Source organism: Sciurus vulgaris (assembly GCF_902686455.1).
Source record: "Sciurus vulgaris genome assembly, chromosome: 6".
NCBI classification, from domain to species: Eukaryota; Metazoa; Chordata; class Mammalia; order Rodentia; family Sciuridae; genus Sciurus; species Sciurus vulgaris.
The window spans coordinates 136,122,145-136,137,706 of NC_136466.1; the positions used below are offsets into that span (position 1 = coordinate 136,122,145).

A 15,562-nucleotide genomic window follows, 5' to 3' on the forward strand; every position below is an offset into this window, starting at 1 on the left:
AAGTGTGGACATGAGATCCATACTTTTTGCATCTCAAAGGCACTGGAAGAAAACATTGAAGTACAATACAATCAGATTTGAATGTATACTCAATCACTGTGGTATGTTTTGCTGCTTTAAGTTTTCATAGCATCTTACCAATTTTCATTTTCATTCCCAAAGTTGAGATTTCTCTATCAAGCATTTTTCCCCCTGAGAAAATGACAATTAAAAAAAAATTAAATAATTTTTAAAAACTGTTACTTGAATAAATATTAAGTATACATTATTGCTTCAAAAGATCTATGAAAGTAACAAGCTTACAAATTAGGCAAATTAAGGAATGATTTGTATTATAAAACAATACTTAGATTTACAGACATGTAAAACTTCAGATTTATGTCTTTCAAAGTTATTGGAGGAAAATTGTTTTAAGGAGTTGTTTAAAGTAATTTGTTTTCTACTTATTAAAGAACCATTGTATAAAATGAAGCATGGATGCATTTTTGTAACTGATTCAAAGGACCTAGATGAAAAACTCCTATTACTTGTTAAGCCAGTCAAACAACATTTGAAAAACAAATCTTCACATGCCTCAGATATCACTGAAGGAATACACTGTTAACTATGAGGTCAAGAAGTCCTATCTTTCAATAAAGAGAAATGGTAATGCATCATATTTTAAAATTAAAACAAAATCTCTCAAGCAGAAAATTATTTACAATGGAACTCCGACACCTTGTTTACATTCATCTGATAAAAAGGTGCCATACACATATACAGACACGTTATAACACAATACAAAATAAACTTCCCCCATTTCCTCATTGTCTGTCTGGGATCAGACCTTTTGTTTAAAGGGTTTGAATGCAATTCTCCCAGTTTTTAAGAGAGCAGAAGGTAAGCCCTGCAAGACTCCACAGGAAAAAGTTTCCAGAATATATAATTATCATACATGACCGTCCCAAGAAAAGGGGAAATGTACTTACTAGTCAGAGATTTAAAAGAAGTAGGATTTTACACATGGATTAAAATTGAATATTTTTGGTGGAACTAGAAGGGATATTTGTATGCAGGATTTTTTTCTATAATTTGTTCAGGTTGAAGACACTCATACTACTGAAAAAGTAGAAAATGAAGCTATTAAGTCATCAAAAAATGTAGTCCAATGTGTTTTGACCTTACAGTAAGGCTGATTTTCTTAAGAGACTTAGTTATACAGAACACAATATTCAAAATATGTGTCTTCCTCAGCCAGAAGCAATGGAGTGAGACCAGCCAAGAGTGAGTCATATGATGGTGCAGAGAGTTGCCAGTGCTTTTTTTTTTTCCATTTCACATGCCTGTGGAAGGGAAAAATTGAAAAAGCAGACTCATTTGGAATGTTAGCTTTTTCACAATCTGTAAATTGCACTACAATAGCTGCTATATGCTGTATTAGGACTAGATATGGGATTTCAGTTCTAATTCTTGAGTTTCCTCTTAATAGAACTCATTAAAAATGTGTTGAAACACCCAGCATTACTAAATTACTTTCTCCTATTTAACTGGATAGTTTAACTTGGTGTTTCATTCCCAGATTGATTTTGATTAAAATCATAATATTCACAAGGAAAGAGTTCAAAGTTAAAAGAATAGTAGGGCAAATGCCTTTATGAAGACTTAATTTTAAATTGGATTGTTCATTGTCTTAGTGTATTTCCCAAGGAAGCTAGTCTCATTTAATTTTCTTGTGTGTTTGCAATGGCTCAAAATAAGGAGCCATATTCCCAGGATTTGGTCAGTCTTTTATCCATTAACTGCTTATTAAGTTTCCACCTGGTTTCTACTCTGCTGAGTGAATAGAAAGCTCTGAAGAAATCAGACGTGGCTCCTGTCCTTAAGGAGCTGGTCAAAAGATAAGGTTTGGAGAGTATGTATGTGCCATGCCAATCAACCACTTTAAATGGAATAAATTTAGTATGATGCTTAATATTTACTTTGTGTTCACAATGTACCCGAAGCTTTGCATGAACAATCTCATATAAACAGTTTGAGTATTATAAAGCAATCTTACTTGTACCTGAGAATACAGAGGTTTGGGAGAGTTATGTAACAGGCTAAAGTCATCAAAGGGACACACACCTCTATGTCTGCATCTGCTATGTATATCCGGAGTTTCTGGGCTCCACTGCCAAAAAGATCTTAAAACATGCAGACTTGGATAATGAGGAACAAGGCCCAGTTATAATCTTGTCCTCCTGAAGGTCTGCCTAGTCACATCTCATGACAGCTAAGGGCATGTTCTCAGAGCAAACTTATTTTGCACAATTCAGGGCAATTTAAAGGGGCTGAGAAATAGTAAAATGGGAAGACCCTCCAGGTGGTTGAGTAGCTGCAGGTGGTCTCCAGGGCGAGCTGGAAACCTGGGACAAGGCTCATCCTGCACCCACAGGAAAGGAAGGCAGACAGACACCAGCCCCCGCTCCAAGCTAAAGCGCTTGACCTGGGGACTGCGGCAGCAAGTGAATGCCAACACCGCTGCCTCAAACGCACCGGGACCCCCGGGCCTTCCCCGCGCCCCGCGCGGGCTGTGCAAGCCTCCACTCCCGGCCGCCGGCCCCTCCCAGCCTTGCTTCTCCACGAGTCTGCAGCAGGCAATGGGCGGTGACGCGCTGGAGGCCCAGAGGACGTCAGCGACGCGCGGTCGAGCCTCCAGCCCGCCCCCGGAGCGCCTTCCTTTCTTCTTTCCCTGTGACGCCGCGGCGGCCCCGGCAACCAGCGCTTGGACACTCACGCGCGCTGCAACCCGCCAAGTCTTCCACAGCGAGCCCCGAAGATGGCGGCTCTCAAACTCCTCTCCTCGGGGCTACGGCTCTGCGCCTCCACCCGCAGCTCCGGGGGCGCCTGGTCCAAGGTAAATTGCCGGTGAAGAGGAAGGCCACGCGCGGGAAGGTCGCGGACGAAATCGGTGCCCACGATACGTCCTCTGCCCATCCCCACCCTGCATCTGCTGCACGGCGCCCTGGGCACTGATGGGTTTCTGCCCTCGCCGCCTCTTGGGATTACCGCTTTGGCTCCGTTCTGCATCTGCTTCCGCGCTGGGAGGAGATGTGGCCAGCAGCGCGCGGAGAGCCTGAGAAGGGGCGGGAGGAAGCCGGGCAGCGCCGCCGCGCCCGCCCTTCGGGGCTTGCCCGGGTCCCCGCGGGCATGCGTCTCCACCGTGCTGCCTCCAGACCTCCGGGCGGCTGCAATCGCGCGAGGAGGGCGCCAATTTACAGGGGGGAAGGGATGAAGGCAGCCGGGGTAGGGTATCTTCTAGGGGATTTAGGCACCGCTAGAGGCCAGAACCGGGACCCGGCGAACCACCGCTGGCTCAAGTTCACAGCCAAGTGGGCGGATGCTGGGCGCGGCGGGGGTGGAATGCCGCTCCCCAACCCGCCTTCCCTATATGGCTGTGCAGCACCGCAGCGGTGGAAAAGGGAACCCGGACTGGAGCTCTTGCCTGGGCGTCTAGCCCGCCAAGCGGGGAATCCAGTTGAGGTCTGGCTGCGGCTCGCGTATTAACTGCGGGCGCAGATGCCATTTCTCTGGAGAGCTCTGGGATCTGGGGTATGGGCTTTTTGTTTTCAAAGCCCTCTGAAAACTTCAACCCTTAACTGGCAATTCTCCACCAAGTGTTTGGTATCTGGAGACAGTTTCGCAGCGGACTGTTGGTTGATGTGTTTTTGCCCTATGCACTGTCCCCTCCTGTAAGCCCATGTACCTGTGGGATTCGTGTCTAGAGTCCTAGTAGCCAATTACTGGACCAGAACGCCAGGTCCAGGAGGGTGACCTTACCTTGGTCACTTAAGTAACCTCGGGAATCTTTTCTTTGAACAAGAAGATGAAATGTTTTCCTTGGTAACATATTGAATAATAGCTCTGAGCTTGATAGTAGTGTACCTTGGACATGGTGTGTGATCACCGTACGTGAACTCCGGCATGAACTCCTGGTCCACCTTACTGCTTTTCTCTTTCCTGCTTCCAGGTGAGAGAATTGAGAACTAATCTCCTGTAAGAAGGAATAATTCATAACTGGATTGCATCATTAGATACATTCCTTTTAGGAGACATTTTGGTAATTGCAGGTAGCTTTGGATATATAGAACATTACTTAAAAGGGAAGTTGACCTTCAGTCATCTTATTGCTTGTGCTAAAGGTGATGAAAAATCAAGGACACAGGAGTACCCTTGAACCAAGGACGATACCATTTCCACCATGGGCAGTCACCTGTTTGTGTATTATTTATTCACTTCCAGTCTTCCTCACCTTGAGTATAATCATTAAACCATTTCTCAAGCCGAGCAAACCTCTTTAAGATGGATGAGCTACAATTTAGCTGTACCTTATTGAAAGTGTATATCAGAGTTCAAGCTTTCACCTTTCCTGTGTGATTAGGTCCAACTCTTGATTTCCAGAGTATTCCCCCAGCTGATGGTATTGAGGGCCTTCACTGCTTAGTTAGCATCTAAATCCCATCTTCCACTTCTGTTAAACTCTAGTATCTGTGTACTTGGTTAACTTTGGGACCTTATTGTCTGCCTTATTCTCTGTCTCCCTCAACATTACTACTCTGCAAAAAATCAGACATTTAACACATGTTAAATGCATGGATGAGAGAACTCTGCAAGTAACTTAAATATTAACCTTGAGAGTTTTTCTGCTAAATTTAACTAACAGGTACAATGAGATAATTTTTTTTTCCCTTTAAGAACAGTGGGCAAGTGGTGGGTAAGTGCAATGTCTCTGGACTTGAGCATGCATTAAAATTTCCTGGAGCCTTTGTAAAACAGGTTTGCGTGCCCTCCTCCAGAGTTTCAAATTTAGTAGGTTTTGGGTGGGGCCCCCTTGTTTGTGTTCAACACACATTACCTTCCCTTGGCAGTGATGCCATGCTCCTCCTTGGCAAGCCTGTCCTTGTGCATATCCACCCATATATTACTGCCTTTTCCTTCTAACGTGGGTCTCTTCACCTCTTTCTGAGAGCCTTCCCTTCCTACTGCTGCTTAACAAACTTTGATGACAAAGTGGTCAAAATCAATCTTTCTGTTTCATGATTTAACTGCAATGTGGCAAGATTAGTATCACCTGAGTATATCATTAAGATAATATTTATTTAAAAATAAAACAATTGTATGATTTTTATATTTTCATTGAGAGATTATCACAAAGGAGTGCATTTCAAGTTCTCGAGTGTTGAAGGACAAAAGAGACATTGAGTTGAGAGGGATAATGGTGGAAGTGGTTGGAATGGAAGAGTATGGGTTAGAAAGTCCTGATGATTAGATCAAGGTTAGGCTCAAGAGTAAAATAGGATTTAGAAGTTAGGTGTAAGAATTTGAAGAAAAGGATCAAGGGTGAAGATAGAGAAGATGTTAAAAGGAGAAATAGATTATGCAAAGAAGATTTTTCACTGTGAAATTTTTTATTATTTCTTTCACTCCAGTGCTCAATTATCATTATTTCCCTCCCTCGATTGTAATAACAGAAACTAGTACTCACAATAGCATCGAGTTCTGCTGAAGGCAGGAGAATGGGAAAGCAAAATGAAGTACTTTCGGTGAACATGAAAGAAAACCTGAGTGAAAAATATCATCCCCAGGATAAATAGATGTTAAAATTCATTCTTCATTCTTTTGGGTAGTTTCTGCAAACTTAAAGTTGTTTATTTGTTTTGGTAGCAACTGGTACATGGCTTTTTTAAACATCATTGTATTTGTACGTAAAATCTTGGAAGGGAGAGGTTAGTTTTGAAGAAGCTTAAAGCTGCTCTTTTAATCTGGTTATCTAAGGGAAAAAAAATGGTGGATGGTTATCACAGACTCTTTCCCTGTAGCCTAATTTAGAAGGTGTTGGCAGTGACACAGATATTGCTTCACTCCCAGAGACAGGGAGTGTGGGTGGAGAATGGGAGTGAGGGAGGAAACCAGTGAAGAGAACAAATCCAAAACCTTCCTCCAAGGAGCTGCTTTAAGCAATTTTCTGACTTGAAGATCCTCAGTAGCACACCCAGCGAGACCTCCTGCTTCCTCTTTGCCCCACGGTCTGCTTTCACACTGCTGTCTTGCCCAGTCATCTCTGAATATCCAGACTTCCAGACCTAATTAAAAATAAAAGGAACATGTTCCTGGGTGTAGAGGAGCACACTTATAGTTCCATTTACCCTGGAGGCTGAAGTGGGAGGAATCAGTTGAGCTCAGGAATTCCAGAACACTAGCCTGGGCAACAACAGCTATCCCCTTGCTCCAGAAAAAGGAAAGGAAAGGAGAGGAAAGGGAAAAGGAAGAAGTTAAAGTGATTCCAAAGCTAGGACCCATTTTTTTTTTTAAATGCTTAACAAAGATTACATGGGTTAATTTACTGTATTATGGGTCATTAAAAATATTTAATTGTGTGTAATCAGTGATGCCTGTGTGTGTAAGGCAGAATGGCAAGGTTAAAAATAATATTAAACTACAATTAATGACAAGTTAGTCTTCCTTTCTTGGTGGGGAATGGAGCAAAGATGGCATTCTACAATGGAAGCTAACATCTGGGTATCCTCTGTGTTCCAGGCGCAGAACTTATGTATATATCCTTACTTAACCTTGCTCAGTCCATAGAGGACAATTGTCATCTTTTTATAAAATCAAGCTCTCCCTGCAGCCCTTCAAAAAAAAAAAAAAAAAAAAATGATTTCTGATGCCATTCTAACAGGAGTGAGATAAAATCTCAATGTAGTTTTAATTTGCATTTCCCTATTTGCTAGAGATATTGAAAATTTTTTCATATATTTGTTGGCCATTTGTATGTCTTCTTTTGAGAAGTGTCTTTTTAGTTATTTTGCCCATTTATTAATTGGGTTATTTGGTTTTTTTTTTGGTTATGTCAAGTTTTTTGAGTCTTTGTGTATTCTGGATATTAATGCCCTATTTGAGGAGCATGTGGCCATGATCTTTTCCCATTCTGTAGGCTCTCTGTTCATGTTCTTAAGTGTTTCCTTTGCTGTTAAGAAGCTTTTTAATTTGATATCATCCTTTTTATTGATTTTGGATTTGATTTCTTATGGTTTAGGAGTCTTATTAAGGAAGTCAGTTCCCATGTCAGCTTGCTGGAGGCTTATATTTTCTTCTGTCTGCTGCACTTTCTGGTATAATTCCCAGGTCTTTGATTCACTTTGAGTTTTGTGTAGGGTGAGAGAAAGGGATCAAATTTCATAAATGTTGGCGAGAGTTTTGGGAAAAGTTACACTCACACATAGTTGGTGGGACTACAGATTAGTGCAACTCTTCTGGAAAGCAGTATGGAGATTCCTTAAAAAACTGGGAATGGGCTGGCCGTGATGGTGCTCACCTATAACTCTGGAGGCTGAGGCAGGAGGATTACAAGGTCAAAGCCAGCCTCAGCAACTTAGGAAGCACCTAAGCTACTTAGTGAGACCCTGTGTCAAAATAAAAAATTAAAAGGGCTGGGGATGTGGCTCAGTGGTTAAGCACACCTGGGTTCAATCCCTGTACAATAAATATATAAAAATTAAATAAACAAACAAAGAATGGAACTATCATATGACCCAGCTCTCTCACTCCTTGGTATATATCCAAAATTTTTAAAATCAGCATACTACAGGGATGTAGCTACGTCAATGTTTACAGCAGCATGATTCACAATAACCAAGCTATGGAACCAACCTAGGTGCTCTTCAACAGATGAATGGATACAGAAAATGTGACATGCGTGCACACACACACACACACACACACACACACACAATGAAGTTTTACTTAGCCATAAACAAGAATGAAATTATGGTATTTGCTTGTAAATGGATGGAACTGGAGACTATCTTGCTAAGTGAAATAAACCAGTCCCCAAAGTGAAAGGTTGCATGTTTCCTCTAATATATTGAAGCTAATCCAAGGTAAAAAACAAAAGGGAGAGGGAATTCCATCAAGGCAGAGGAAAGATCATTTGAGTAGACAAAGGGATTGAGGTGGAGGAAGGAGTGATTGGGTAGGGAACAGTGGAATGAATCTGACTGAACTTTCATTATGTACATACATGAATATACTACAGTGAATCTCAACTTCAAGTATGTCCACAAGACACTAATTTAAAAAATCTAAATAAATTGCAGAAATATCAGTAGTTTGGGGAGGCATGGGTAAATGCCGGGGGGTGGGGGGGCAACTGAATTAGACCCAATTATAGTCCATGCTCTTGTGATTATGTCAAAATGTATCCTAGTGTTATCTATAACTAAAAAGAATACAAAAGAAAGATAATGACAGCATTTTTCAAAGCTGATTTAAGGCATGAATCTACAAATCAAAATAATGAATCTGATGCAGGAAAAAATTTTTAAATAAATAAATACCAGGATCTGTGAATACAGCTCAGAGCACTTGCCTAGCATGCACAAGGCCCTAGGTTTGAGCCACAGCACTGAAGCAATACATAAATTAAAAGCAAAATGCTAGAAATAGCATAGTGAAAGTGGAGACAACCAGAGATGGAAAAAATTAAAATCAGTTAGAAAAAAGGACTGAAAACATAAAAGATCAACAGATTAGAATGGCAACTGATAGCTGCAACCACACAATACAAAGAGGAAGTCTATTATATTTTCAGTGTGCTCAAGGAAAATTGACTGTCAACGTGAAATTTTAGTCCCAGTGAAAAATGCCTTGACCAGTACAGTAAAGAGAACAGAGAGGATGAGGGGATGGAAAAGAGAAGTACTGGGAACTGAAATGGAGCAAAATGAACCCTAATATTATGTCTGACTATAATGCACTAAAAAATTAAAATTTAAAAATGAATGAAAAAAATGTAATTTGCTCAGATCCACACAGTTGTGACTGTGCTGGGTCTCAACACGAGGGTACTTCTCACCCTAGGAGTGTAGCCTTTCAGGCTACAGTGTCTCCCAAATTAGGTGGTTAGCTTTGTTTTGTTTTGTTCTGGAACCAGAGATTGAACCCAGGGGCTCTTAACCACTGAGCCACATATTTGGCCTTTTTTTTTTTTGTTTTTTTTTTTTGAGACAGGGTCTCACTAAGTTGCTTAGGGCCTTGCTAAGCTGCTGAGTCTGGCTTTGAACTAGCGATCCTCCTGCCTCAGCCTTCTAAATTGCCAAGATTACAAGCCCACACCAATGTGCCCATATCCCCAGTCTTTTTTATATTCTATTTAAAAACAGAGTCTCACCAAGTTGCTTAGGACTTTGCCAAATTTCTGAAGCTGCCCCTAAACTTCTTGATCCTCCTGCCTCAGCCTCCTATGCCTGGCTTGATGGTTAATTTTTTGAGGACAAAACTATTGTAGTAAAAGTTGGTTTCTCAGTAAATAGTAAATAGATATCAAATGTCAATGTAACATCTAACAAATGTCAACACATATTCTTAATTGAATGAATAATGAAAACAAACACTTGAGTACCAGAACGGCTCATTATCTTGAGTCCTTCTCACAGTCCTTGGGAACTTGTCACTCTTTTAACTTTTGCTATCTGTGTAAGGGTACCATTTTGTTCCATTCTCTTCTTTTCAGGTGCTGGGGGTAGAACCCAGGGCCTCGAGCATGCTAGACAAGTGCTCAACCACTGGCTATACTTCCAGCCCAACTTAACAGCTTTTTAAAAATAATTCTTGTTTTTTTTTTTTTTTTTTTTTTTTTTTATATGTGGGGACAGTAGGATAAGCTGCCAGGTAATTTCTGACTATCATGAAAACACCAGTTCTCAGCTGAAACAAAGGGATGGGATTCTTCCTAGGTCTATGGTTATGTGTTTTTGTTTCTACTAGTGAATCTGAAAAGCCTCTCTAGGTGTGTGAGGGAAATGGGTTTTCTTCCATCTTACTATTGGTTGAGATGCATGTTTCTCCCTCTTTAGAAACATAGTTTACTTCTCACACCATTTGGGTATTGACACATTCTTTTATTTTCTTCCCCTTCCTGCTGAGGTCTGAACTCTTCATTCTTAGGTAGAGATAATGACAGAAGAGTTATACATGGAAAAATAGGATACTCATATAAAGATTTGTTGTGTGTAAACAATGAGGTAGAAGTAGAATACAATGAAGTCTTTCAGTAAACACAGAAAGGAGCATATTGTGATAGAAGGAACTGGTGTTAGTAGGCCCAAACTTTGGATCCAGTCTTGCAAGATCTTTCTAAGCTTCAGAAACTAGATCTATAAAATGAGTTGGTTAAATTAGATATCTGTGGATTTTTCTTTTTTTCTTTTTTCCGGGAGATATCCTCAGCTTTATTTTACAGTCAATCTTTAGACTGTTTATTCACTCTATCAAATTTTTAATTTCTAAGACTAAAAGTGTGGTGTTTGTGCATGTGTGCATTTAAGATGGAAGAAATGAATTCTTGCTGTTTGAGGACAGGTAAAAAGGCAGTTCTTTATGGCTCCAGCCACTTCCCTTCAGCCTCTGCCTCCACAAACATTCCCGGGTCTGGGCAGCATGCCAGTTTATACACTGTCCTCACCTGACCTAGACCACAATGGAGGTTCAAAGTGACAGAAGTCATGTGTGTGATCGCTACGTTCTCTCTCATTTGACTTTCTCTCAGTATAATTCTCTTTAAGAGTCCTTTGTGCTAATTGCTACTTTTCATGAAAATAGTGGTTAGAAGAAGAAAAGAAGACACTCATAATGCAGTGACCTTGACCACCTGGCCACATCTGTCTGGTGGACTTTTAGGAAGTGATGTGTATGTACATTTTCAGGTGGGCTTGCTAAGGTGGCAGACATCAGGATTCGGGTATTAGTCCCTCTACTCCCTCTCTTTTCAGGTTGTTGTATCTTGAAACTAAAGGAGAGATGACATTGAATATGAGCAATTGGTTGCCACAGACTCTGTCTCCTCCTATCAATCGTCCATATCACACATGAAATATTAAGAAAAAAATAGCGTACAACTGATTGTCTATGAAGGCCCACCAGATGACTCATTTGGGACCTGTATTAGCCTGTTTTCTGTTGCTTTAGCAAAATACCCAGACTGGTTAATTTATAAAGGAATTAAGTTTATTTTGCTCACTGATCCAGTGGCTAGAAGTGCAACATCGGGTGACTGCTTTTGATGAGGGCCTTGTGGTGCATGATAACTTGGGGGAAAAGTGGAAGGGCAAGCTGGTGCATGCAGAAGAGACGAAACGCAAGGGGCAGTCTCACTTTATAATCATCTGTTCTTGTAGCAACTACTCCAGTCCTGTGAGGGTGAGAGCTCACTCCTGTGAGAACTGACCCAGCCCCTGAAGAGCAGCATGAATCTGTTCATGAGGATCCAAACACCTCTTGAAATTCCCATCAACACTCTTACATTGGGAACCAAATCTGGGGTGCTAAGTCATTCTGTGTGCTGTTCTTTACTTGCCCTTTTTGTAGGCATTCTCTGCCACCTACGATCAGATCAGGGGCTCAACTCTGTGGGTATTTTTAACTGACAAGTGAAAATATATATTTTGTACATATTGTGCATAATGATGTAATATCTCATTATATATCTAAAACTGAATTGCTGTACATGTGAGTAAAGATGTATCTAAAATATTACCACTTAAAATATTTTTTAAATATTTCAGGGAAGTATGTGCTATTTCTCTATCAGTTCTCGTCGCCATACCAAGTTTTATACAGATCCAGTGGAAGCTGTAAAAGACATCCCTGATGGGGCGACCATTCTGGTTGGTGGTGAGTAATAATAACTGTTTTCCTTTTTATGGTAATTAGTCCTTATGCTTCTAGTGAAGCAGGAAAACCACAGGGTCAAAGCTGTGTAGTTCAGAAGTGCTAGTTCTTTTATTACTTAGTTATTCATGTACTATTTTTATTTATTTGTGCACATTGTACTATTTTACTTTATTACCATGTCCTATCCTGAAAGTTGAGCAAGGTTTAGCACTTCATATTTTACTTCTTTTGTGGCTTCCTTCCCCCAATTATTTTAAAAGGTAAAGTTTCAAAGTGGTGATCTCATAACCACTTTGGAACTTTGAGGAATCCCTGGGTCCTTAGGATTTCTGTTTAACTGAAACATTTGCATTGATCTTATCAGTGTCCCTTAGCTTCTCTTCTTACTCCTTGTTTTGTGTACATCAGCATCTGTCTGCTTTGAGACATTCCACATTCTGTTGATTCTTTTTGTTTGAATGTCTCTTAGAACCACGGCTTCACATTCAGTAAACTTGCTTCCTGATTCTTATAAATCAATCAAGGTTTTTATTAGGGCTCGTCTACATTCGCTTATTCAACTGGGAAATCATTGAATGTTCGTTTTAAATGCAGTCCTATGTCAAGAACTGTGGAAGGTGTGTGCCAGGTGCAGCGGGGCAAGCCTGTAATCCCAGCAGCTTGAGGGGCTGAGGGAGGAGGATTGTAAGTTCAAAGCCAGCCTCAGCAACTTAGTGAGGCCCTAAGCAACTTAGCAAAACCCTGTTTCAAAATGAAAAATAAAAAGAGTTGAGGATATGGCTAGTGGTTAAGCATCCTAGGGTTCAATCCTTAGTAGTACAAAAAAAAAAAAAAAAAAAAAAAAAAAAAATTGAGAAGTTGTAAAGAAATGGAAGTTATAGGTGTTTAGGCTTCCAATTTTATAAACTCTAGTCAGGCCTGTAAAACAAACTTGCTTCATGAAGTAATTGCCTAAGGGTTGAATTGTAAAGTGGGACAGTATTTGGTATATAGTAAGTATATACACTGGTTACATTTGGCCTTCACATATGAGTCAAAGCCTTGACAGAGGTGTCTGGGGCTATATTATGGTGCGAAACATTTGAATCTAGTTATTTGAACCTTTATTGTTTTGTTATATTTGTGTATTTTGCTTAGTAGATGTGATAGTGTGCTTTGTATATTTTTCTTTAAAAAAAAATTTTTTTTAAAGAAGAATAACACATATTTTCCCTGAAAGAACATTATCATCTTCACAAATTATTTACTTTTGGGCTCCACATAGGTTTTGGGCTCTGTGGAATTCCAGAGAATCTGATAGGAGCTTTACTAAAGACTGGAGTCAGAGGACTAACTGCAGTCAGCAATAATGCAGGGTAAGTATGAATTTTAAAAACAATTGACTTGAAAGAAATGGTAATTCTTAATAGTATTTAAATCAAGTTTATCAGTGAAATTAAAATTTCCTCCAATGAGCAGTATGTCCAAGCATCCAAACAGTGTAACAGGATCAGGAGTGGAGGTTACATTTATTCAAATATTTTTGGTAACATCCTTCATAATAAGTATAAATATATAAATTAAGATTTTTCCTAATCTGATGTGCTTTTATTTTTCTAAATTTAAAATGTATTGTCAACGTTAGAGTATATATTTTCATATTGACTCTTGTACTTCAGAATTTAAAGATGGTCCTTTGTGTATACTTTGTTATTGTATATTACTATTTATAAAGCAGAGTGGACATCAATTTGAAATTGGTTTTAAGTTATTTCTTTTGACTATACCATTACTCTAGATGATCTATAAAGAATATGTAAAGAAAATGTGAATCACAAAAATGTTGCTGGCCTTGATGGAAGGTGGAGGATATATGCAGCCTGCACTTAAAGCAGTAGGATTGCATTTCAAAATTGCATTTAACAGTAAGCCATAATTTTAATAAAGGCTTGCTCAATCAGGTACATTTAGCTGTTAGAAAATTCATTTGTATGGAAAATAGTAAATCATCCCCCCTAAACAATGAAGGAAAGACTTTAAAGAGCTTTAAAAAATTAAAAATTAGCCAAATCGGCAACTCAGCCTATTTTTATAAACGTATTCAAAAACAAATAATACAGATTATTTAGGAAAGAAAACTGATGCTGTGTTTGTTCTCGTTGCTTCTTTTCTGAGTTTGTTCATGCTTTTTTCTCTGGGAGCCTCTCTTTCCTCTCCTCTGCTTGTGCACATTCCTCCTTTTTCAGGACTCATAGTTCAGGAAGGGTGTGGTGCAGATAACTCCACTGGTGGCCCCACTTACATATGGAAGGCTAATCAGTATTATCTGATAATGTTATGTTCCCGTACTTGTGATTACTTCTATAGAGTTTTATACTAGGAGTTTATTGAGGGCCCAGTTAGCTGTCTTTCATTCTAAATAAAATTCCTGGTTCTGTACCAGTGACTGAACCTAAAGATAGAGGCATGTGGCCCCTTTGCTGTTCCCTCTTTCCTTTTTGTTGATACAGCTGCAGCTCTGAAGGACTTAATAGGCCACCTTGGATGATTATGAGCATTCTCCAGAATTTTTTTTTTCTTTTTTCTGGGAAGGACTAACTACTTCCTGGGATGTGTACTTGAACTTCTGTGCTTAGCTCACTTGTCCCATAAAACCAGGACATAAATTAACCTTATATTCAAACACAGCCTTTTCTTTTACTACTTCTGATGTTATCAGAGTAAACGTAGATTGTATAATTGAGACTGAAATATGTCTAAAGTGAAAAATAAATAGGAGAAGAAGAGTTCTATTTTTATTGGAGTTTTATTTGACAAGGGTTGCCAATTAATGAAATGTCAGAAAATGAAAATTCAGTAAATTAAATTTCAGATTCAGAAGATGAATGTATTTGCAGAACATTAATTTATTCCATGCAATCTTTTTGCTTTACATTAGTATATCTCTTTAAGGAATTATTGACTTTAGACTTCTTTTAACTAGTGAAATGTTTGAAACCCCAGTTTATTGTGGTACAGAGAAAACAAATCTTTCTCTTCAGGTATTCTAGAAAATTACTGACTACTGAAGGCAGATAGCATAACCTAATATCAGCATTATCTTTAGTATCAAAGAGCTATGAGATGCTCTTATATACATATTTCTCTAATAGAAACAATATAGTCCTCTTTTGCTAAAGATCACATATGTCCTCTCTTTTTATAGTGTGACCTCTTAAAGGAAAGGGACTTGCCTTACTCATTTTTTATCATGAGTCTGATGTGTTTACTGGATTTGTAAATTGGGAAACATGTTGCAAGGTATTCACTTTTATTTTAAGCTATCTAACAGTACTTTTCAAGGCATGAAAACTGACTTTTTATCTGGTTCAGTGGTAGCCTGGGCTAAGCATCTCAGGCACTGCTTGATTGCTACGCTAGGATATTGGTCCAAAAACAAAGCAAAGGCCAAATACACAATGTTCCCCAGAGCCAAGATCAACAAATACAGAGAGGTCATCTTTAAATAGAGCCAATTCAAATATGTAATGTGTTGGAAAGCCAAACAGAAGTATGAAAGAGAGGTTAGAAAAATTCCCAGGTCAGTGAATGACCAACTGTATTCTGATTTCTAGACTGAACCTGTAGACTTTGGAGGGGGTTTCAGAATTTAAAACTACAGAAAGCAAATGGGCAGATCTATCTTCCTGGATTATTTTATGGTTATGACTTTATTAGCCAGCTCCAGATAAGATTGTTAGTACTCCTGATGATGGGTAATTGAGGAGTTTACCAAAGGGAACATTTTTTCTTTTCTTTTCATTAGAACATTATAATTGTACATCATATTTTGGTTCATTGTAACAAAATCATATATGCAAGGAATTTGATTTCAATCCTTTCCCCCTCCCCTATT

At 39.2% G+C, this 15,562-nt stretch overlaps 1 protein-coding gene across 1 annotated transcript in view; it reads left to right on the plus strand.

Annotated features, from left to right (window-relative positions):
• The first annotated feature begins 2,753 nt into the window (after positions 1-2,753).
• Positions 2,754-15,562, plus strand: part of OXCT1 (3-oxoacid CoA-transferase 1) — a 133,705-nt gene continuing 120,896 nt past the window's right edge. The window contains exons 1-3 of the mRNA XM_079145079.1: positions 2,754-2,875; positions 11,580-11,688; positions 12,953-13,043. Coding sequence (XP_079001205.1) covers positions 2,798-2,875; positions 11,580-11,688; positions 12,953-13,043 — 278 coding nt within the window. The 5' untranslated portion in view covers positions 2,754-2,797. The remainder of the gene's footprint in view (positions 2,876-11,579; positions 11,689-12,952; positions 13,044-15,562) is intronic.